The 24049-nt window shown below is 37.2% G+C and overlaps 1 protein-coding gene across 8 annotated transcripts in view; it reads right to left on the bottom strand.

Moving 5' to 3' along the window:
• The window catches only part of LOC150105717 (C-Jun-amino-terminal kinase-interacting protein 4-like), a 615637-nt gene that overhangs the window by 147319 nt on the left and 444269 nt on the right, over positions 1-24049 (bottom strand). For all 8 annotated transcript variants that reach the window (XM_090394309.1, XM_090394311.1, XM_090394312.1 and 5 more), the window contains one exon: positions 4412-4630. In XM_090394309.1, coding sequence (XP_090250435.1) covers positions 4412-4630 — 219 coding nt within the window. The remainder of the gene's footprint in view (positions 1-4411; positions 4631-24049) is intronic.

Below are 24049 nucleotides of genomic sequence, written 5' to 3'. Positions count from 1 at the left end.
GGGAGTTCCTGGAAAATATATGGACCTCCTCCAGGAAATATACCACACTGCAACAACAACTTCACATGAGTACCAATAAAATATCAATTGAAAAAAAGTGTCTGACAAAAAGACTCTCTATTATCCAAAATCTTTACAGCAGTCCTTCAAGAAATATTTAATAATATAAACTGGACAAACCTTGGTATAAAAATTAATAATAGAAACTTAATAAACCTAAGATATGCAGATGATATCACAATTTTTGCAAACACTCCAGAAGGCCTTAATATAATGATAGAAGACTTATAACATGAAAGCAGAAAAGTTGGCCTAAAAATAAACACAGAAAAAACTAAAATCATGTTTAATCATGTCATAACACCAAAAAACATAATAATAGAAAACAATTTCTTGGAAAGAATCTCTTCTTATACATATTTAGGTCATCTCATTGATCTAAACTGTGGACTCCAAAAGGAAATAAATAGAAGAGTTCAACTTGCCTGGAGTGCATTCAGAAAATTGAAAAGCATTTTTAAAAACAAGGATGTCCCACTCCATTTAAAGAGGAAGACATTTAAACCAGTGTATACTTCCAATCATCACATATGGTTGTGAAACTTGGCCTCTAACAAAAGCACTGACAAGTAAACTAGCAACAACTCAAAGAAAAATGGAAAGGCTGATGCTAGGCACATTAAAAGATAAGATAAGAAGTGAAACATCTGGATAAGAAGCCAGATTCATATCACTGACATCACTCTTCACCACAAGCGAATAAAATGAAAATGAGCTGGACATCTATCCAGAAGAGAGAATGAGCGATGGACCACAATACTAACGAACTGGATTCCAAAAGAAGGGAAACAAGGCCAAGGATGTCCTAAAAGAAGGTGGAGTAATGAATTGTCAAATTTTGTTGGAAAAAATTGGTCAACCACTGCCAAGAACAGAAAAAGGTGGAAGGAACTGGAGGAGGTCTTCATCCAGCAGTGGACAGAAATGGCTGAAAAGAAGAAGATATATATATATATTAGTGATCCTTTTATTCACATATACATTCATAAGCTTAAAATAAAGACCTGACAATATTGGAGTCTTGGCAAATAACAGACTAATGTGGAGGGAAATTGTTGACAAGAAGTTAGTAACAACGTAAACTTTTCATGTAGTATCATCATAGTATCCTGTACTTTCCTTGATGGTACATATTTGATAATGATGATAAAGTAACTATGTGCATGTAAAACTGGTTTTATCCCAGTGAATTCCATATCTAGTAGATATACCATGGGAGGCAGACCCAACTTATAAGACTCGTGGAACAGAGTCTTATAAGTTGGTCTTATACACTCTTAATGTTCTTCTAAACAAATCTGAGCAGATCGCTCAAGTTTGCCCATAACCACATGATCTTCATTACTACATGCTTTCAGTTCTTTCCTTTTAAAATTCATAATTTTTGATTATCCTCTAGTCTTTTTTATTCTTTTCATTTATTTTATGTATCAATCTCTCCAGGAAAGGTAAGTTGTGGATATATACCTTTCAGAGAGTTTAAGAATAAATTTAATTTCTGAACTGCACAGAAAGAACCCGAAAGGTTAATCTGACAGAGTTTCATCTTTGACGTACGAGAGTGGTCAGAAAAGTTCTCGGCCTAACAATGAAAAAACGAATTTATAATTTCAAAATTATTTTTGTTTCTCAACATAATCTCCCTTAAGACTAATATATTTATTCTAGTGATGCTCAAGCGACATTATCCCATCCCTGTAGTGGTTCTCAGTAAGATCTGCAAAATACCCCTCTACAGCTGTGATCAACTCTTGATTCGAAGAAAAACACTTCCCAGCGAGGAAGAGTTTTAGTTTTGGGAAGCGACAGAAGTTGAGGGAGCCAAATCTGGGGAATAGGGTGAATGTTCCAACAATTCATAGTGCAAATCCCTTAATTTTCCCATCACCAAAACACCTTTGTGGGGCAGGTGCATTGTCCTGATGAAAGATGATTTTTTCTTCTGCAAACCAGGTCTTTTCTCACAAGTTTTTTCATCAATTGTGGTTAAAAGATCAGAATAATATTCCCCTGTTATTGTTTTATCCTTTTCAAGATAATTAATAAACAAAATGCCTATAGTATGCCTAAACACCAATGCCATGCCGTTTCCTGCTGATGGAACCGATTTGTCTTCTTCTTTGGTGCTGAACAACCTGCTTCTGTCCAGTGTTTTGACTGCTGTTTGGATTCTGGTGTGTAATGGTAATAAATCGATGCACAAAATCAGTTAAATTCTTGTTAAAATGCTCCAAGCACTGTTCAGAGATTTTCATGTAAGTGTGTTTTTGATCTGCTGTGAGCAAGCACAGCACCTATCTTGCACAAAGCTTTTTCATTTGCAATTCTTCATGCAAAATATATCCTACACGTTCTTTTGAAATGCCTATAGCCTGCAATTTCATGCTCCTTGACTCGCTGGTCATCCAATACCATATCATGCACTTGATCAATGATTTCTGGTGTTGTTACACTTTTTGGATGTCCTTCACGTGGATCATCTTCAATGTTGGTACAGCCATGTTTAAACTCGGCAGCCCATTTCTTAATTGTCGAAAACAAAGGAGAAGAATGCCCATAAACTTTTATGAACCTCGAATGAATTTCTTTTGGTGTTAAACCTTCTTTTACAAAGAATTTTATAACCACACAATATTCAATTTTATTGATTTCAAGGGATACAGACAACAGTTTTGCTTCACAGAGCTGTATGATTTACAATTTCACATGGATGCTTATAACAGACGTACCAACTTAGAAAAAAAAATCTTGCCAATAGTGTAGCCATCTATGGTCGAGGCCAAGAACTTTTCAGACCACCCTCCTATATATGGAATGGAAATAGTAATAAATATAGATAGGATAGAGGAGGATTTGGATAGCCATAATTTAAATTACACTGTCAATAAATTTGGTGTTGCTGAGATTGAAAATAATGGTGGCTATGATCAAGGACAGTTCATTATTCACAAGAGAATCAGAAGAAGAACATGAAGAGTGTGTGTGTGGATGGGTGGGTGGGTGGGGGGGGGGGATGTTCTAAAGTTTTAATAATATCTAACTTCTGAGATAGGTAATATACATTCCAGTATTTGTTACTTTTCTGAATACAGAGAAGTGTAGATTGCCACATTTGGATGTTGTAAGAAATGGGAGGCAAATGTTGTCTTCTACTTCCAGGGTGAATTTACTTTAATTTTATAGAATGGACTAAATTTTCTCCAGAAATTCATGAACTCAGATAAGGAAGAATTCCAGATGGCAAATACATTGTTAATATATGAAAGTCAAACAGAAGGCTAGGACAAAAAGATGTTAAGAATATGTTATTCAAAACGTTCCCAAAAGATCTCATTATAGTTTGTTCAATTTCTATGTAAAGCTTATTTGGGCAAGACAAATAACCTATGTTATAAAAAAAAAAGATAATTTTACAATGCATCAAGTAAGGCAATATCTGTGAAAAGCAAAACTGCATGAAAACAAACTAAAAGATCTGCAAGATAGTAAGTATATTTTGTTCTTGAAACCTGAATTTTTAAGATAGTACAAAGAATTTTCAGTAAGCTGGAGCTGCCATGGTCATGTATGTACAAGATAAAAGAGAGAAGAACAATGCCAAGAGGTCAAATTTAAGTGATGTTACAACAGTGCCATTTGGTTGAGAGAAAAAAGTGAGAATGCAGATGGACAGAAATTAGATTTACTAGCTTTTGCAATGGACCAGAAGCTTGACTGCACTGCCATTAACAAGAGGCAAGTTTTCTACATCATTTAGCTATTTTCAAGTCCATCTTAGCTTTTTTTTTTTTTTCTTTTTTGCAATTGTTGATAGTGATTTTTTTTTCCCCTTTCTTGGACTGTCCTGGCACACTTCTTGAAAAACCATGACTTCACATCAAATTATCCCAGTATTTGTCCCCAAATGCACAGCACACATCTTTTAGGATGAGTATATACTAACATGAAATAGAAAAAAATTCCATAACAAACTAATTCATTATAACAGGCAAGCTTCCATAGCTCAACTGGTATCAACAATATCCTCTTGATTAGAAAGATATGGGTTCTGAAATTTTTGCTAAGACATTAACTAAACATTAGTCCCCATAAAAAACTGAAAAGCAATATTATATTAGTTTTGTAAGTGGACTAAAGGTCAGATAATTCAAATAATTCTCAATTCTGGGGATTAAACTTATTACTTTTTTTCAGGCAATCAAACAATGCTGGCCTCACATTTGTAACATTTAAACTTATCATTAGACAATAGCATATTTTTAGAAACTATTGTAACAAAAGAACATTTAAAACTAATTGTTAAGAAGTAGGCAGAACTCTTTTCTCCTCCCTCAAAAAATGAAACTTTTACCTTTTTCAAGCATTGGTGGTGAATCTGGCCTACTGCTGCTACCTGCAGCACAGTTAACAAACACAATGTTTCCAATCTTGGCACCAGTATTAACTTTTTCATTTTGAACCTGATCTGTATTATCTTCCACTTTTAGTTCTTGCGATTCACCTTTATTTTCTGTCTCCAGTCCAAGTTTATTAAACTCATCATCCACAGGATAATCACTCTCTTTTGCACCTAGAAATAAAAACAAGTCTAGTGAGAGTATATTAATTAATAATCAATATAAATATCAAAAATACAACAAATTGCAAAAAAAAAAACTCTACATAAAAAAACTTTTACAGAAACATTACTAAAATCTGGGGATTAATATCAACAATGTGAACTATTACTTACAGATATCTAAGTGTCTGCAATTAATGATACCTGATCTGCTGTTATTCATCACTGAACCTCAACTGTAATCCTCTATGACTACAACTCAATTAGACTTTCCACAGTACATCATGCATGATGCCTCCTGCAAAAAGGATGGAACTTGAGCTTTTGATCTGATATCACATGCCAAAGGTTCAGACCTGGAATCTCATTTATATGATCTCTTTTGGCTCCAGCTTTTCTGGCTTCATTTTGTAATCTTCATTTGTCTTTTACTGCTCCCTCTCCTAATTCATATGACTATACTGACTGCTTTGATTATCTATCTCTCAAAGTTGATCATATATACAGTCTTATCAAGTAGTGAGGTAATCCTTCTTGGCGATTTCAATATTCACAATTCTAGGTATCTCTCATTCTCGAACTTCACAGACCAAGCTGAAAGAGAACCTGACAGTTTTAGAAAGTTTTTTTAACTTGGGTATATCATGTATTCAAAGATATCAAGCAATTTCATATAAACTTGGTTTTTAATCCTATTTCCCAAGTAAGCAAACAGACAAGTAAGTCAAGTTTGCACCTGCACATAGTGCAAGTCTGAGGCAACTCGTGGTAAAGGTGGATTAAGACTGATCACTTTCCTTAGTATTTTTCCCTTAATGTAAAGCACATCCTCTTGCGGAGATATATGATGCTATGCATTAAAGGCAATGGTCACTACCCATACCGGTTTCGACCTTTATTGAGGTCTTGTCAGTGAGAGCTAGACCTGAAAATGCTAAAGTTAAAGTAATGCAGAGCTTATGAATTTTACCTAAACAAGTTGCCACAAGGTGCTTTGACTTTACTACGAGTTGCCTCAGACTTGTACTACGTGCAGGCGCAAACTTGACTTGCTTGTCTGTTTGCTTACTTGGGAAATGGGATTAAAAACCAAGTTTATATAAAATTACTTGGTATCTTGAATACATAATATACCCAAGTTGAAAAACTTTCTACATCTATCTCTCATCCTGAGATTTTATTTAATAAGTCAAAGCAACTTGTTTAAGTAAAATTCATAAGCTCTGCATTACTTCAACCTTAGCATTTTCAGATCTGACTCCCACTGATGAGACCTCAAAGGTTGAAACCGGTATGGGTAGTGACCATTGTCTTTAATGCACAGCATCATACATCTCCGCAAGGGGATGTGCTTTACATTAAGGGAAAAATACTAAGGAAAGTGATCAGCACCTAGTCCACCTTTACCACGAGTTGCCTCAGACTTGCACTACGTGCAGGCGCAAACTTGACTTACTTGTCTGTTTGCTTACTTGGGAAATAGGATTAAAAACCAAGTTTATATAAAATTACTTGGTATCTTGAATACATAATATTCCCAAGTTAAAAAACTTTCTACATCTATCTCTCATCCTGAGATTTTATTTAATAAGTCAAAGCAACTTGTTTAAGTAAAATTCATAAGCTCTGCATTACTTCAACCTTAGCATTTTCAGGTCTAACTCCCACTGATGAGACCTCAAAGGTTGAAACTGGTATGGGTAGTGACCATTGTCTTTAATGCACAGCATCATACATCTCCGCAAGGGGATGTGCTTTACATTAAGGGAAAAATACTAAGGAAAGTGATCAGCACCTAGTCCACCTTTACCACGAGTTGCCTCAGACTTGCACTACGTGCAGGCGCAAACTTGACTTACCTGTCTGTTTGCTTACTTGGGAAATAGGATTAAAAACCAAGTTTATATAAAATTACTTGGTATCTTGAATACAGAACCTGACAGTTTGTTTACTGTAAGTAATGATCTGATGCAAATTGCTTACCTATCTACTGGAACAGATAATCTCTGATATTCTTTTAACACCCGTGACCTTTTTTTAACCAAACGCACCACAGCCTAGTCCAGATTTCTTTGTCTACAGATCATCCTTTTCCCAGCCAATCTCAGTATTTTATATCCTACTGCACTACAATAGTGCAACAGGATACAAAGAATGGGCAACTTGGGATTATTGGTTTCTAATATTTTGGGAATAGATTTTATTGAAGATGGCAAATGAAATATGGAAATAGAGCATGTATTATTCTGTTTTCTATTTACGTTGTATGTTTATGCCGGCCTGGTTGGCTGAGTGGTTAGCTTATCTACTCTCCAGCCAAAAGGCTGTGGGTTCGAATCTCACCGTGGGCATGGATGTTTGTGATTGTCTGTGAAAATAGTAGTGGTTGGTGATAGATGGCGTTGGTGTAGTTGCTGCTCATTGTAGTTGGTGGATTGAGTGGTGGAGAAGAGTTGTAGAGTAGGTGCCCTCCCTCGATGAGTCCTTGGACTCCCTGGAGGTGTAAAGTAATAATAATAATAAATCCGGAAACAAACAGACAACCTCCCTCTCCTCCGACACCCTGAATTTGGTTTCATTGGAATTACCTGTCCCTGCCAATTGCAAAAACATGTTAAAGTATCCAAGTATTGTGACACTATATATTAATCATAAAATTATATTCCATGATTCTGTGTTCTGATTGATCATTCTGATAGCAGTGTCAGTTGTTTACATACTGTGTCAAATAGTGATAAGTCAATAAAGTCAATGGTAATAATTGAAATATTTCAACTTAATATTTGATCAAAGGAGGTAATGAGAAGTGTTTTTTTTTTTGTTTTTAAACCAAAAAATAATCTGCTAGAAGAAAGACTATGACTCTTTTTGATAACACTTTTATCTTTCCTTCACTTCTGATAACAGACTAAGATCGGTGTTCTCGTCTTGGACTGTCTTGTACATCTAGTCTATCCTGGCATAAGCACATCATGTCCATAAATCCTTCAGTCTCCAAAAAGCTTGGTATACTTTTTTGTTCTAAACACTACTTCTCCTGTTCTACCCATCTCCTAACACTACTCGAACATCTGGGATGGTGTCCCAGAAACCCCTCTCAGAGTGCAAAAATGCACTGTGTGTGTGTGTGTATAAATCAGTGATATAAATAACAAGATATAAAAAAGCAGGGATTTTAAAAAACTGGAAAAAGGAAATTTCAATTTTGTCTGCGATGTGGAGGATGATGGTGCACTTGAATTTTGGAAAATTTAACCTTCTAAAGGCTGAGGGATACTGTGAAACTTCTACTAGTGTCTCATGCATGAAAACAGGTACACACTAATCTGGTTTTGGCTAATCAAGAGGGTATATATACAAAGCAGATAGTGGTAAATAGGAAAAATGCACTAAATCAGGAACAAAAACAACTTTGATCACATAACTATCTTTTTTTTTTTTATTTTTGTTATATTATTTATTAGTTTAATTTGAGCCTCAGGACTGGGTCAGTCCCAAGGGGGTGGAAAGAGGGGAAAATAGTTCCACTGCACAAAGGTGGTTCCAAGGCTGCTGTTGAAAATTACCGGCCAATCAGCATAACAGGAATCATTATCAAGGTCTTAGAGAAAATAGTCAAGAGGAAAATACAAGATTGGATAGAAGAAAATGGGATACTGTATCGGGGACAGCATGGTTTTGTGAAGGGTAGGTCATGCCTCAGTAACTTGCTCACGTATTATAACACAGTGACGGCTGAACTGGATAAGGGTAATGGGTTTACAGTGATTCTGCTGGACCTTGCTAAGGCCTTTGACAGGATACCACATGGAATTCTAATCAGTAAATTGCAGCATATGGGAATGGACATAGGGTTGGTGAGATGGATAGGAGGGTGGTTGACGGAGAGATATCAGAGAGTGGTTTACTCAGGAGTAGAGTCCACAAGACGGCCTGTGACTAGTGGTGTACCACAAGGATCTGTTCTTGGACCACTGCTGTTTAATTTGTTCATAAATGATATAGGAAAGGATCTGAGAGGAACAGTTCATTTGTTTGCGGATGATGCAAAGTTGGGTAGGGCAATAGTGAATGCAGATGACGTCAAAATTTTGCAGGATGATTTGGATAGATTGGAGGTCTGGGCTAGGGAGAATGGATGTCAATTTAATGTGGCAAAATGTAAGGTTATGCATTTTGGGGTGAAAAGATGGGAGGCAGTTTACTGCATTGGTGGAACCGTGCTCCAGGAAATTGATGAGGCACGAGATTTAGGAGTGTTGGTGGATAAGGAATTGAAATTTAGGGGACACATTGCAAAAGTGGCCAAATCAGCTCATCAAATCACTTGGTTGCTGAAGAATACGTTGACAAGCAGAGACAAGCAGGTTATTGTTCCTCTGTATCGAGCCTTGATAAGACCTCATCTCGACTACTGTGCTCAGATTTGGTCACCTAGGTTTCTTCTTGATGGGGAGGAGGTGGAGAGGATCCAGAGGCGAGTGACCAAGATGATAGCAGGTCTGTGGAATGAACCGTATGAGAACAGGTTGAGGATTTGTGGGTTGCAAAAATTGGTTGATAGGCGGAGGAGGGGAGATATGATTGAGACATTCAAATTACTGAAGGGTTTCTATAAAATTAATTCAGAAGATATTTTTGAGAACAGGGCTGGTTGTGGGAGGACTAGGGGACATCCATGGAAACTGGGCAAAAGTGTGGTTAGTAAAGGTGTTAGAGCTGGGTTCTTTACTTTTAGAGTAGTGAATGAGTGGAATGCGCTCCCTGAGTCTGTGGTGGATGCTGTGACAGTGAATGAGTTTAAGGCGAGGTATGATAGATACTGTATGAATGTCGAATAGTTGTGATGAAAATGATTTGGGGCCTCCCTCGATGAGTCTAATGACTCCCTGGAGTTGCCCGTAATAATAATAATAATAATAATAACTAGATGATGACCACTTGGCTGCTACACTGATAAACATGGACTTTGCTCATCAGTGGGCAACCAAAGTGAAACCAGTATGCATACTAATAAAGCAAATTATTTCTTGATGGATATGTAAGCCAAAAATTCAAATTTGTACAAAATGTTAGGCCAATCAAGCCAGCACATATCCTATATCAGGTTTTATAGTTAGATAAACTATAAAACCTGACAGAGAAACAACACGATAATGCAAGAAGCCTTTCATATGAGTGATAAAAAGCATGATGAAAAAGAACAGTAGCATCATAGATAAACAAAAATATAAGAGGCTTATAAAATCAGGTAGGGTTGAGTTGTTTTGAATTATGGCCGAAGCAGTTAAGACTGTGAGGCCTGAATTTCATGTCTGTTGAGCACACCAGTTTGACTTTTGCAGGATAAAAGCTTGTGTTTGTGAGAGATTACAAGAGAACAAATGAAAAAACAAAAACATAAAAAAAAGAGATGAGAATAAATGAATAGCAGACCAGTGTAAACAAGCTTAAAAAGTATAAGGGTGGTTTGAAAAGTTCTCTTCTTGCCTCAATCATAGATGGCAACACTATCGGCAAGATTTTTTTTTTTTCTAAGTTAGTACATCTGTCATAAGCATCCATGTGAAATTTCAAGTCATTCTATCAAGTAGTTTGTTTTATACAGCTGTCTGAAGCTAAAGTGTTGTCTACAATCCCTTGAAATGGATAAAATTGAGTATTGTATGGTAAAGTTGAGTATCGCCAGTTAAACCTTCTTTTTCTTTGTAAAAGAAGGTTTAACACCAAAGGAAATTCATTCGAAGTTCATAAAAGTTTATGGGCACTCTTCTCCTTCGTTTTCGACAATTAAGAAACGGGCTGCTGAGTTTAAAGATGGCCATACCAGCCTTGAAGATGATCCACGTGAAGGACGTCCAAAAATTGTAACAATACCAGAAATCATTGATCTAATGCACGATATGGTATTGGATGACTGGCGAGTCAAAGCACAAGAATTGCTGAGACTACAGGCATTTCAAAAGAACGTGTAAGATATATTTTGCATGAAGAATTGCAAATGAAAAAGCTTTGCGCAGGATGGGTGCTGCACTTGCTCACAGCAGATCAAAAATGCACTCGCATGAAAATCTCTGAACAGTGCTTGGAGCGTTTTAACAAGAATAAAATTGATTTTGTGCATCGATTTATTACTATGGATGAGACTTTGATTCACCATTACACACCAGAATCCAAACAGCAGTCAAAACTGTGGACAGGAGCAGGTTGTTCAGCACGAAAGAAGACAAAGTCTGTTCCACTGCAGGAAAGGTCATGGTATCGGTTTTTTGGGATGCCATTTTGTTTATTAATAATCTAAAGGATAAAACGAGAACTGGGGAATATTATTCTGATCTTTTAACCAGACTAGACGAAAAAATTCGTGAGAAAAGATCCAGTTTGCAGAAGAAAAAAATCATCTTTCATCAGGACAATGCACCTGTCCACAAAAGTGTTTTGGAAATGGGAAAATTAACAGATTTGCACTATGAATTGTTGGAACATCCATCCTAATCCCCAGATTTGGCTCCCTCAACTTCTATCTCTTCACAAAACTAAAACTCTTCCTCGCTAGTCAGCATTTTTCTTCAAATCAAGAGACGATTGCAGCTGTAGAGGGGTATTTTGCAGATCTTACTCAGAACCACTACAAGGATGGGATAATGGCACTGAACTATCGCTAGAATAAATGTGTTAGTCTTAAGGAAGATTATGTTGAAAAATACAAATAATTTTGAAATTATAAATTCGTTTTTTCATTGTTACGCTGAGAATTTTTCAGACCACCCTAGTATGTCAATCAAATCAGACTGGCTTACACATGCAAGTCTCCTGTATGAATTGGTACATCCTAAATAAAAAAAGAAATGGAACACTGATAACCTGAAGAAAATAAATAAGATAAAATTGAGAAACAAAGCTCTCAAGAAAACCACAATGAAAATATCCCTGAAAAACTTGAAAAGAATAGAAACTGCTGCAAAAGTGAAGATTTCACAACAGAATAAATAAAATCAATTGACAACTTCAAGAAATGATGAGCTGCATAAACAATGATGAATTACGAGGGGGGAGGAATAGGGGTAACTATGTGAAAATTTGACATAATTCTTAATAAAAACAATTAAAAAAACACACACCTGATATATAATTCTTATTCATCTTCCTCAAATAGGAAAAGAACAAATACTTCAGCCACTAATGATAATATGCAAAGCTTCTCTCTGCCAAACTAACTTGGATTGTTTCCAGGGTGTGCTGATAAGGTTTTAACAACCGGTTCACTTGCTAAAAAAAAGTTGGTTCTTCCTTTGTGACAGTTACAATTCCCAAAAGTATAAATGAATTTCATTATCAGCAAATATGCACTTTAATATTGCCTGAGCTTGTGGACAGACTTATGTGTTCGTCGAACATGTTGTTTATTATTTTAACGGTATAATAGAACACAGAAACTAAGTAAATAATTAATTTATTAACTTGATGCTGATATTTCGCTGGTATTATAACCAGCATCTTCAGAGCACAAAAACACTGTTTGTCACAATACGCGAGACTAAAACAACATGGTGTACATTAACAAAATTGTAGCAGCAACACAAAGACTAGAGTCCTGATTTTGGCGCCCTCTATCTGAAAAAAAAAAAAAAAAAAAAAAAAAAAAAAAACCCGCTATCATATATTGCTAGAGTCCTAGAAAAGTGTTAGTTTTTCCTTAATATGACTGTCTCCCAGATCTTCGGCAAGTTAATACAGCCATATTTGTTGAGATTTGGGGTGTGTTTTAGGGCTTCTGTCGCCTCTAAGAACAATCTCTCTGATTTATATGGGTTTCTGTGTAGTACTTTTGTGTTTTTCCAGTTGATCCTGTGTGCAGGGGTATCCAGAGCATGGTCTGCTAGGCCCGACTTCCCATAATGATATTTCCGGACGTATCGTTTATGTTCGCTGATGCGGATATTCACAGTTCTTCCTGTTTGACCGTAGTAGGCTTGATTGCATGAGCAGGGTACTTGGTAGACTCCTGGATGTGATAAAGGAGGAATGCTGTCCTTGGGTGAGCGGATGAGGGTGGCTAATTTGCTACATGGTCTGAATGTAGTGCGTAGTTTATGTTTAATGAGAATTCTTGAGATCTTTTCGGATGTGCCTTTAATGTAAGGGATGGTGACTGTTTTGTTGTAGTTCTCTGTGGTGGATGGTGGGAGGGGTTTCTTAGGAGTGTTTAGTATTTTGTTTATTTTTTGTGGATTGTAGCCGTTGGCCAAGAAGGTGTGGCGTAAGTGAGTCAGTTCAGCAGTAAGAGCCTTGTCATTTGAACAGATTGCTCTCGCTCTATGGGTTAGCGTTTTTAAAATGCCATATTGTTGAGAAGGATGATGGTGTGATTGTTTGTGTAAGTATCTGCCTGTATGTGTGGGTTTTCTGAAAACTGAAAATGATAAGGAACCATCTGGGAGACGTGTAATGAGTGTATCCAGGAAGGGCAGACAGTTGTTGGCTTCCGGTTCCATAGTAAAGTGGATTTTTGGGTGTTGGCTATTTAAATGTGCTAGGAATGTTTTCAATGTCTCAGGGCCATGTGGCCAAATGGCAAGCACATCATCAACATAGCGTAGCCAAAGTGTTGGTTTGAGAGTGGCTGTATTGATTGCTTGTTTTTCCAGGTGTTCTATGTAAAAGTTGGCTAGGGGGGGAGAAAGGGGGGAGCCCATGGCTGTCCCATCAATTTGTTTGTATATTTTCCCTTTCCATGTGAAATATCCTGCATGTATTGTGAATTTGAATAGTTCAAATATATCAGGGGGGAAGTGTGACTTCAGTAGATTGAGGGTTTCTATTAGTGGTACATTTGTGAATAGTGAAGTGATGTCAAAGCTTACTATTAAGTCTGAGCTTTTTAGGGTGAGGTGTTGTAAGATGCTTTTTAGGTGTGCTGAATTTTTGATAAAGGAGGGAGAATTGTTAGTGAGAGTGGCTAGTAGCTTTGCTAAATGTCTAGCCAGTTTGTATGTGGGACTATTTATACTGTCCACAATTGGGCGTAGGGGTGTGCCTGGTTTGTGAATTTTTGGTGATCCATAGATCCTCGGTGTTCTAACATGGAAGGGTTTGAGTTTGTTAACTGTGTCTTTGGGCCAGGAAGTGACTTTTTTTAATAATTGGTGGTTATAATACCAGCGAAATATCAGCATCAAGTTAATAAATTAATTATTTACTTAGTTTCTGTGTTCTATTATACCGTTAAAATAATAAACAACATTGCCTGAGCTGTTTCTGCTTAGGGTAATGGGATTACTATGTTCGCAACAATCAATTCCAGAAACATGAAATCTTTGACAGACATCAAGTACCAGATTGTTATCATCTTAAGAAGTGGCTCAAGAAACAGTAAACTGCATGTATATTGAACAATGCTATTCCTATATGATTGCTAGTAGAAATAATACCAACACAGGCTGCTGCTTAGGAAACGGACAAGGGAAAAGAAGCAGGAGAAGTGCTGAATTTTCCATGTCATCATACTTGCATATAGTCATTGTGGATTGAAGTGAGTGCCACTCTACAGTTTAATTCTTGAAAATTTAAGTCAGCTGGTGTAAGCTGGCTCCAGCACACCACTAATTGTTTCCACAAATAAAGTTCCGCTGGCATACCCGGTGAGTTCTACCATTCTGAAAACATGCCTTCTTTCTTTCTTTCTTTTTTTTTTTTCAATTGTGAAAAACCATGAAAGACATTGTAAATAAATGCAATAACAATGAAGGTCAGTGAAACTATACCATGAAAAACAACAGCAAAAAATCATAAAGAAAAAAAATCCACAAACCAGAAATGATACAAGTACTTCTACATTGCCATCATTATAGTTTAACATACATATAAATAATGTACACCATTACTTGTAGGCATCTAAATCCCGACCTGTTATTTTTTGCAGAACTTAAAATAGCAACCTATTTTAACCTGTCTTTATCATTCTTCAAATTCCCAATCCAAAAACCACTGTAATAATGCCAGAGGAATCAAGAATTATCCCAGTGAGAGCAAACAAAGTTTGCACCTGAAAATATCTTCAGGACTGAATATATAATGTTGTACTATCTTACCTGGGTAAGTAGTGCAACAGCTACCAACACTCCTATCCCAGCACAATCAAGCCAGAGAGTATCCAACCTGGAATCTCTAATTTTGACTTCCTTTGGAAAAAATCACCATGCCTCATTCTACCAAATTCATATACTGTCTCTACCATTTTCCTAATGCCAATAACCACTCTGAACTCTTCAATCACCTTTCCTTAAATGTTGATTTTCTTCAATCCAACTCTGTTGTGAAGTCACCTACCACAGAGACTTCAATGTCCCCCAACACCAGCTGGCTACCTGCTTCCAATTGCACAGATCAAGCAGGTAGAGAGGCTGAGACTTTTGTAATCACAAATGATCTCACACAAATTGTCTACATGCCCACAGAATACCAGACAATCCTAACCGTTCCCCCAAATACCTCAGATCTCTTCTTTACCAGTGATCTATCTAAGTATGCTGTGAATGTTGTCTGCCCTCTAGGCAGCTCAGACCATAATATAGACCATAATAGACAAAACTACTCATATCGATGCATCAAAGGATGATCTTCACAACTTATATGTCTCTTTTCTTTGGTCAGATTACTGTTTTCAGACAACAGAGCAAATCCATGTGTGGAAAGAATCACCAAAATAATTCTCATTAGCATGGAAACATTTATTTCCCACTCCACCCTAAATTTTCATCCCCTAACTTAGCCTTGGTCCTCCACCAAGTGTGCATAGGTTGTATAAAAGAAGTCAGGCATACTGCAACTGACTTTCATTCTAAACTCCATCTTCTTATACAGTCTACACCAAAGCCAGGAATAGCTTTAAGAAAATTATCACTACATCGAAAATGATTTTGAGAGAACTAAATGCCCTGATTGAGGGATGTCCTGATGGAATCCCTCCAACTGTTCTAAAGGTCTATTGACCTAGAGTTGACTCCCACTTTATGCCTATTTACACTTTCTTGTTGAACTGCAGTTTGGAAACTAGCAGATATATAATAAAAAAAGGTGACAAATCTTTACCTTCAAACTACTGTCCAATATCTCTTACCCTAATTCTTTCTACAGTAATGGAAAGAACCATCAACAGCCAACTCCTATGTTACCCTGAAGACGCGCATCTAATAAATGACTGACAGTATGGATTCCATCACTGTGATCAATAGAGGATCTAATACAGTGGGTGATAGGTTAATGAACAGTTCGGACTGCGAACAAATCGGACAATGAACACTTTCGCGAAAGATTTTAAGTTTGGACAACAAACACCTCACAGAGCAAACACAAGAAGACGCGGTGCTGTGTGTAAGATTTGTAGAACTGTATTTTACTGCCATCTATGAACGGTTTCTGGAAAGAGACTTTGACAGTTGTATACATAACCTTTTTGTGCACTAGTTGATTTCTGTTCTCTGAATTTTTGTAAGTGCTTTTCTGAGCTTTTTATTAAAAAAAAAAACAAACTGACAATATTATGGGGACTAAAAAGAGTGGAGTGTCAAGAACTGTGCTCACCATAGAAACCAAGCAAGAGATAATAGCCAAGGTATAGAGTGCGAAGAAGATGTCTGATGTTGCTAGGCAGTATGGCTTGAACAGGTCTACAGTAGGCACAATCTTAGTTAAGAAAGATATAATCAAGAAGACTCAAGCAGCTAAAGGAGTAACGAAAATTACATCTGAGAAACAATGATGTGCCATCCATGAAAAAATGGAGAGATTGCTTTTAGTTTGAATAAAAGAAAGGGAAATGAAAACAGATGTAACTAGTGTGACTATCATTCAAGAGAAGGCTAGAGAAATTTTTGAAGAACTGAAGAAACAAACTCCACATTCGTCAAATGAGGAGATAGAATTCAAGGCTACCACTGGATGGTTTGCAAAGTTTAGAAGGAGATCTGGCATTAAACATGTGGTAATGCACGGTGAGTCTGCTAGTGCAGATAAAAGAAGAAGCTGAGAAGTTCTGTCTCAAATTTCAAGAATTCATTAAAAAAGAAGGATATTGTCAACAACAAATTTTCAATTGTGATGAAACTGGTTTATTTTGGAAGGGCATGCCGAACCGTACCTACATCACGAAAGATGAGAAAAATATTTCTGGGCCCATGAAAGACCGATTGATGTTACTTTTGGGAGCTAACGCTAGTGGTGATATGAAGCTTAAACCGCTTCTTGTCTATCACTCTGAGAACCCTAGAGCATTCAACAAAAATTCCATAATTAAAGAAAGACCACCAGTGATGTGGAGATCGAATGAAAAGGCATGGGTCACGCAGGTTCTTTTCAAAGAATGGCTGTTTAAAGTTTGTGCCCCAAGCATTACCTTCAGACCAGTGAATTGCCATTGAAAGCACTGTTGCTATTGGACAATGCACCAGGACACCCAAAAGACTTTGAAGATAATTTGCTGAAAGACTTTCTCTGGCTGACAGTTCAGTTTCTGCCTCCAAATACCATTTCGTTGATTCAGCCAATCGATCAGGAGGTTATTGTGAGTTTCAAGAAATTGTACACTCGCGCGCTGTTTCGTCGGTGTTTTGAAGCATGCCAGTTCTCCTCAACGATGACATTCAAAAACGTTTTGGAAAGAAAAATTTGATATTCTTGAAGCTATCCAGCTCATTCAAAAGGCATGGTCACTTGACGACAGTTGAATTCTGCTTAGCGAAAGCTATGTCCATCCCGCATTCAGGGAGACGAAGATGATGTCCCTGAAATTATGGATGAAATTGTGACAACTGCTAGAGATCTGGAATTGGAGGTGAATGAAGATGACATTGAAGAGCTCATAATGGAACATGAAAATGATCTGACGACAGAAGAACTCCAAGAACTCTTGAATGAAGAACACCAAGAAACTCAGCAAGATGTGTTTTCTTCTGAAAAAGAGGAAAACAAAAGAGGACCAATGCCGACATCTGCTATTAAAGATCTTTTGAAGAAGTAGGAGGATGTCAGAACAACGGTCTTAAAATGGCACCCAAACCAGGTTAAGGTCAATAGGCTTGGGGATCTCTACAACGACAATGCTATTAATCACTTCTGAAAAATCCTGAAGAAGAGAGAAAAGCAACTGAAATTGGACAGATTCTTTAACGCAACAAAAAAGAGAAAAAAAACATGACTGATGAAAATGCAAGACTGTGTATGTATGTATTATTGTTATTATAAATAAACGTAGTAAGAAATTATATAATTATTATTATTTTTTTTGAGTCTCTAGAACGAATTAATCAAATTCCCATAAAAATCTATAGTAAATCGATGATCGGTTAACGAACAATTCGGGTAGCGAACATCGTCTTTGAACGGATTATGTTCGTTAACTGATCATCCTCTGTAACTTATGTCACCCATCCGAAACTGCAAGTGGGTAGCCAGCCGGATGTTCAATCCAAGTGGTGGATGGCTCCTTATCTTCTATTTATACAACTACTGTTGGGGGTTTCCACAAGGCTTGTTCTCTTGCTCACCCTCTTCCATCTATATATAAATGATCTACTCCCGTTGAATGCCAATCCAGTACACAGTTTTGCTGATGAGGGCACACTGAACTCCTCCTTTTCATTTGACAAATCACCACAATCTCCAGAACTCTAATCTCTACTACATTAAATTCCCATCTTCAAAAACATTCATTGATAGGGTTTGGATAACATTATCAACTTCAATGCCAGCAAAACAGTGTTCTGCATTATTTTTCACAAAAAAGAACCCTGTTCTTCCAATCTTATCCACGACGATACTTAAATCTCTATTAAAGATGAGATTCACATTCTCAGAATAACTCTAACCTCAAATCTCTCTCTTGCCACAAACGTATCACAAATATTGCCTCCTCTGCATCCAAAAAATTAGACTGTCTCTTTTGGTCAAAGTGCTACTTCAACTCCAAACAGCTCTTAACCCTAAACAAATCATAAATCTGTCAGAACATTGAACACTGCTGTCATATCTGAGGTGGTGCCCCCTAAGAGCTCCCTAAAAATACTGGATTCAATACAGAAAAGAGCTGTTAGATTGATTGATGACCCCCCCCCCCTCTCAACAATACATCCCACTCACTTTCACATAGGGGTTCAACTCTACACAGCCTGCATCTTCTATAACCACCGTTCATCAGATTCGACATCGATAATTCCCCCACCCTCCTGCAAATCCATCCAAATGCATGCATGCAACAGCTAACCAACACTCCCTTCACGGTTCAACTCCAAACCCAGAGAACAAATTTCTCCGCTTCTTCATTTATCGCTTCCAGTGCTGCCCTCTAAAACAGTTTTCCAACACAAGTTTTCCAAGAAATACATTCCACAGCTTTTCAAATCAAATGTGAATAAGTTCCTTATCACCCATCCATGGTATTAACGTACTATAGGTTAACCAACCTTTTGTGGATAGGTTCTCCATAAAAGAGCAAGATCATCTACAATCAGTACCTTAAACATTGATCCCTGCCCTGACCATCAGTAATACACAAATCGCAAGATATGATCAGATCTCTGCTTGGATTTACACTTACTTATAGTCTCTCCTGGCATAAACACATCACATCAATAGCTTCCTCTGCATCCAGAAAAACTAGGCAATTTCTTTCTTTCAAGATACTATTTTACATCCAACCAGCTCTTAACTTTATTCAAATCCCAACTCCACCCATCCTTAATACTGCTCATGTTTGGGATAGGGCACCTCAAACTTCTCTTAAAAATTCTTGATGCTCTCCATAGGAGACCAATTCGACACATGGAGGATCACTCTCTCTCTCTCTCTTATATATTCTTCAACCTCTATCTCACAGATGCAATGTTTCAGCACTGTGTGTATTCTAGAGGTATCATTTCTCCACTTTCTGATACACCTGTTAATACAAAAGCAGCAACTGCCCAGAACTCCTTCACTGTGCAACTGTAAACACTGAACTTGCTAATCCTCTTCTATTCCATCCTCTGGAACAGCCTTAAACAAATATTCCCGAACAGCTACAATCCCTCTGCAACTCTTTAAAAAAAAAAAAAAAAAAAAGTCAATAAACGTCTAAATCCTCACCTTACAAATGGCATTGATGTACTTATAGGTATATTTACACTTTCTTGTTGAACTGCAGTTTGGAAACTAGCCCATATATAACCTATTCCTAAAAAAAAGGTGACAAATCTTTACCTTCAAATTACTGTCCAATATCTCTCACCCTAATTCTTTCTAAAGTAATGGCAAGAACAACCATCAATATATATATATATGAATTAAATGTACTATAAAATAAGATGTATTTCTTATTATTTTCTTTCCCTCTACATATTATCCATATAATATACTGCTGCTACATTTTTAAAAATAATTTTCTTTAGCTAATATGCAATGATGTGGCACAGCTGACCATCTTATAGCAAACTTATAAGGACCAGAGGAATGGTCAGTTATAGTGGAAATTTGCTATAGTGAATTTCATTTATGTGCCTATAGGGCTTTGCTTGGACTTTCTGGCTTGTTGTAGTGAACAAGTTTGTTATATTGTTGAAAATTTTTTTAACTTGGTTATACTATACATTAAAAATGCAAAGAAATTATATTCTTGGTTTCATCCTTTATCCAAGTATAAGCAAACAAAGTTTGCACTGGAAATAATTTCATGACTGATTTACTTGTATATAGAGGCTAATGACTTCACATCAATTGCCTTAGATGTGAAGAGAGAGAGTCAGACCCAAAAGAGATACCAAGGTTGAAGTAATGCAGGAGTCATATATTTCCCATGTACAAGTAGACAAAAGGTCTCAAACCTTTTGACTACTTGTACATGGGAAATACTTCCCATAATGCATAGCATTATACAGGCAGCCCTCAGTTTACGGCTCACTTCCGTTCCTGAAAAAACGGGCGTAAACCGAATCGGCGTAAAACGAACCCAATTTTAATGAGGTACAAAATTATTATTATTATTATTATTATTATTAAACAAGACCTCATGGAGTCAAAGACTCATCTGGGAGGTCCTTTTATCACACACACATCTCATCATACCGTGTCTTAAACACACTCAAACTCCTTGCAGACACCACACTCTCAGGCAAGGCATTCCAATCATTCATAACTCTGCATGAAAAAAACCTGCCTCTCACTCCCCTACTCTCACATTCTTTATACAGTTTCCAGGGATGACCTCTGGTTCTCCCCTGATCTCCCACTATTCTCTGTAGAACTACCACATCGATCTTATAACAACCCCTTACCAACTTGTAGGTCTCTATCATATCTCCCCTCTTCCTTCTCTCCACTAGACTCTGCAAATTACATCTACTCAATCTTTCCTCATACTCAACATTCCAGAGATCAGAAACTACCTTAGTCAGTCACCTTTGGACCCTTTCCGACATCTCTTCATCCTTCTGAAAACCAGGTGACCAAATCTGGGCACAATAGTCCATGTGTTGCCTATTGTGCCCAGATTTGGTCACCTGGAATCAAAAGCCTTATACAATGGAACAAGAATCTCCCTACTTCTACACGTCAGTGTCCTCTGCATCATTCCCAGAAGTCTTTGTGTTGTCTTCACAATTTTGGCGATGCGTTCCCTAAATTTTAGATCCTTATCCACTATCACCCCCAGATCTCTTATTTCCTCTACTTCCAACAATATATTCTCACCAAGCATAAATTCTGCATCCCATTCACTCAATTTATTCAAGTCTTCTTGCAAGGCCACAACATCTTCACTACTCTTTATGGTTCGTCCCAACTTTGCATCATCTGCAAACAACTGAATATCTCCATCCAAATCTTCGCCAATACCATTAATATACAAGTTAAACAGTAATGGCCCTAAAACAGACCCCTGAGGCACTCCACTAGTGACTTTCCTTTTCCTGGATATCGCGCCCCCATACACAACTTGTTGATACCTATCAGATAGCCAGTCTCCAATCCAATGCACTAATCTAATATCCAACCCCATCTCCTCTAGTTTGATTGTCAACTTATCATGAGGTACTCTATCAAAAGCTTTTGTGAAATCCAAGTATATTACTGTGTATCCTTCTCCTCTGTCCAAGGAAGCAGTCACTTTATTGTAATAAGTAAGTAGATTATTAAAACATGACCTCCCTTTAGCAAATCCATGCTGTCCATCAAAGATTATACCATTGTTGTCAACCCAACTCTGGATCCTAGTTCTCACAAGCTTCTCCAACAACTTAACCATAACACCTGACACTACAGATAGGCCTATAGTTTGATGCTTGAGTTCTATCACCTCCTTTATGAAGTGGAACAATCTTGCCCTCCTTCCACTCTTTAGTAACTTGACCAAGTGCAAGACTCATATTAAAAAAATATGTCAAGGCAGGTGTCAACTCTCTGGCACATTCCTTCAGAATACGCGGTGATATATTATTAAGTCCCACAGCCTTATTTATATCTAGTTTACTCAACTCCCCAATCACCTCTTGCTCACTTACAGTCAGTCTCTCCTCCCCATCATCAATTGCTCTCAATCTCTCCATGAAGTCACATTCACAAGATTTAAAGATCTTTATGAACTGCTCATTAAGTATCTCCACCACACATTCTGCATCAGCTGTCTTTATACCATTTCCTCCAATGTCGTCCTTCCATAATCATTCTTTCTTTTGCTGGCTACATACTCCCTAGGATTCTTTTTGACTTCATTAGCTAACTGCTGTTCATACCTCTCTTTAGCTACTCTCACCAACCAAGTCACCTTCCTTGCCTGGTCTTTGTAGACCTCATGAAATTGGTTATTTCCACTTCTCTTATGCTGCCTCCATAATGCCCTTTTTCTCTGTATCGCATGCTTAATCTCTTTATTCATCCATCTCACACCTACCTTATTTAACCTTCTCACCCGTGGTATACATTTAGACATTGCATCTACTAAATAGTTTCTGAAAATCCCCCAAGCTGCATTGATCTCTTTTCTAGCTAACTCCTCATTCCATGCTACACCTGCAAGCTGTCTCCTGAGCTCTTCATAATCACCCCCTTGTAGTTCCACATATACCCTTTTTTCACAGGGGTCCTTGCACTGCTGGCAACCACCCAGGTAATCACCTCATGGTCACTTTCACCAATTGGTGGATGATTTGACACCTCATTTATAATTACATCCTCTGATGAGATGACCAAATCCAAGACCCTTAATCCTCGTGTGTCCTCTGTTACATACTGTCTGAGGTAGTTATCCCTCAAAAACTCAGGAAACTCATTTTCTTTACTTCCAGTTGCTATCTCTTCATTCAAGTCTATATTGCCATAATTAAAATCACCCATAATGATCACCCTTTTCTTATTTGCTTGGCTTATTTGACTATACATTTCACTATCACCACCATCCACATTACCAGGTCTATAACAACATTCCACCAAGTATTTGATTCTATTCACCTTTATCTCACACCATACTGCCTCAAAACCACTGGCCCTATTTCCCTCTTGCATCTCTACCTTCCGCACAGTCAAAAAATATGCACATGAAGTATGTGTAACAATATTATATTTAAAGCTTTGATAATACATACATATATATTTGTTAAAATAAAATTATTAACAAAAACAAAACAAAATTATATACAAAAAATATGAGACTTCGAAAAGATATTACATATTTCTATGTTGAAGTTCCTGGTTTCAGATCACCTGCATTTTTTTTTGAAAAAAGTATCCAGTGTTAACTGCCTAAATTTTCTTTTTCATTCTTTAAGGAGTTCAGTGTAAGGTCAAATAGATGTGATTGCACTCCTTTTTGCGTTCGCATTCTGTTCCCAATCGTGGTCCATTTTGTAGAGTTCATCAGTCAATGTCTCTATGCTTGCAAGGACATGCGGTAAATCGGCCGTTTTTATATCTCTCAGAGGACCTTCTTCATTTTCTTTCTCCTCCTTTGGATGTTGACTTAATTGTTCGGCTAATTCTTTTAAGTTTTCATTGGAAAGCAGTTTAATCATGGCTCTCTAAGACTTCTGTCACATCTTCAGCTGTAATGTCATCCAATCCCACCTCTCGCACAAGCTTAGTAACGTCTTCAATCACATTCTCCTCTTGCTCTAATTCCTCTAAGTCGTGCATAAATGCTGGAAGAAATTTTTGCCATGCTCCTTTTAAACACTTTGCTGACACTTCGTTCCAAGCTGCCTTGATGTTGTTAATGCTCTTCAAAATATCGAATGACCGCCAATAGTCTTGTTTGTTTCTGGGAAAATTCCCATGCCACTCTTCTTAAACTCTATTATTATTATTATGGCTATTATAGCCTGTTTTTGTCCCTTATTTTAAATACATTGGCTATTTTTACTCAAAAAAATTATATATATATTTTAGGGCATTACATGTGAGTATTGAAGG

Source organism: Typopeltis vanoorti, chromosome 6 (genome assembly GCF_054136105.1).
Source record: "Typopeltis vanoorti isolate ZY-2024b chromosome 6, IOZ_Tvanoo_1.0, whole genome shotgun sequence".
In the NCBI taxonomy this organism is placed as follows: Eukaryota; Metazoa; Arthropoda; class Arachnida; order Uropygi; family Thelyphonidae; genus Typopeltis; species Typopeltis vanoorti.
Note: the sequence above shows the minus strand (reverse complement) of the source record. Positions and strands in the feature narration are given on the sequence as shown.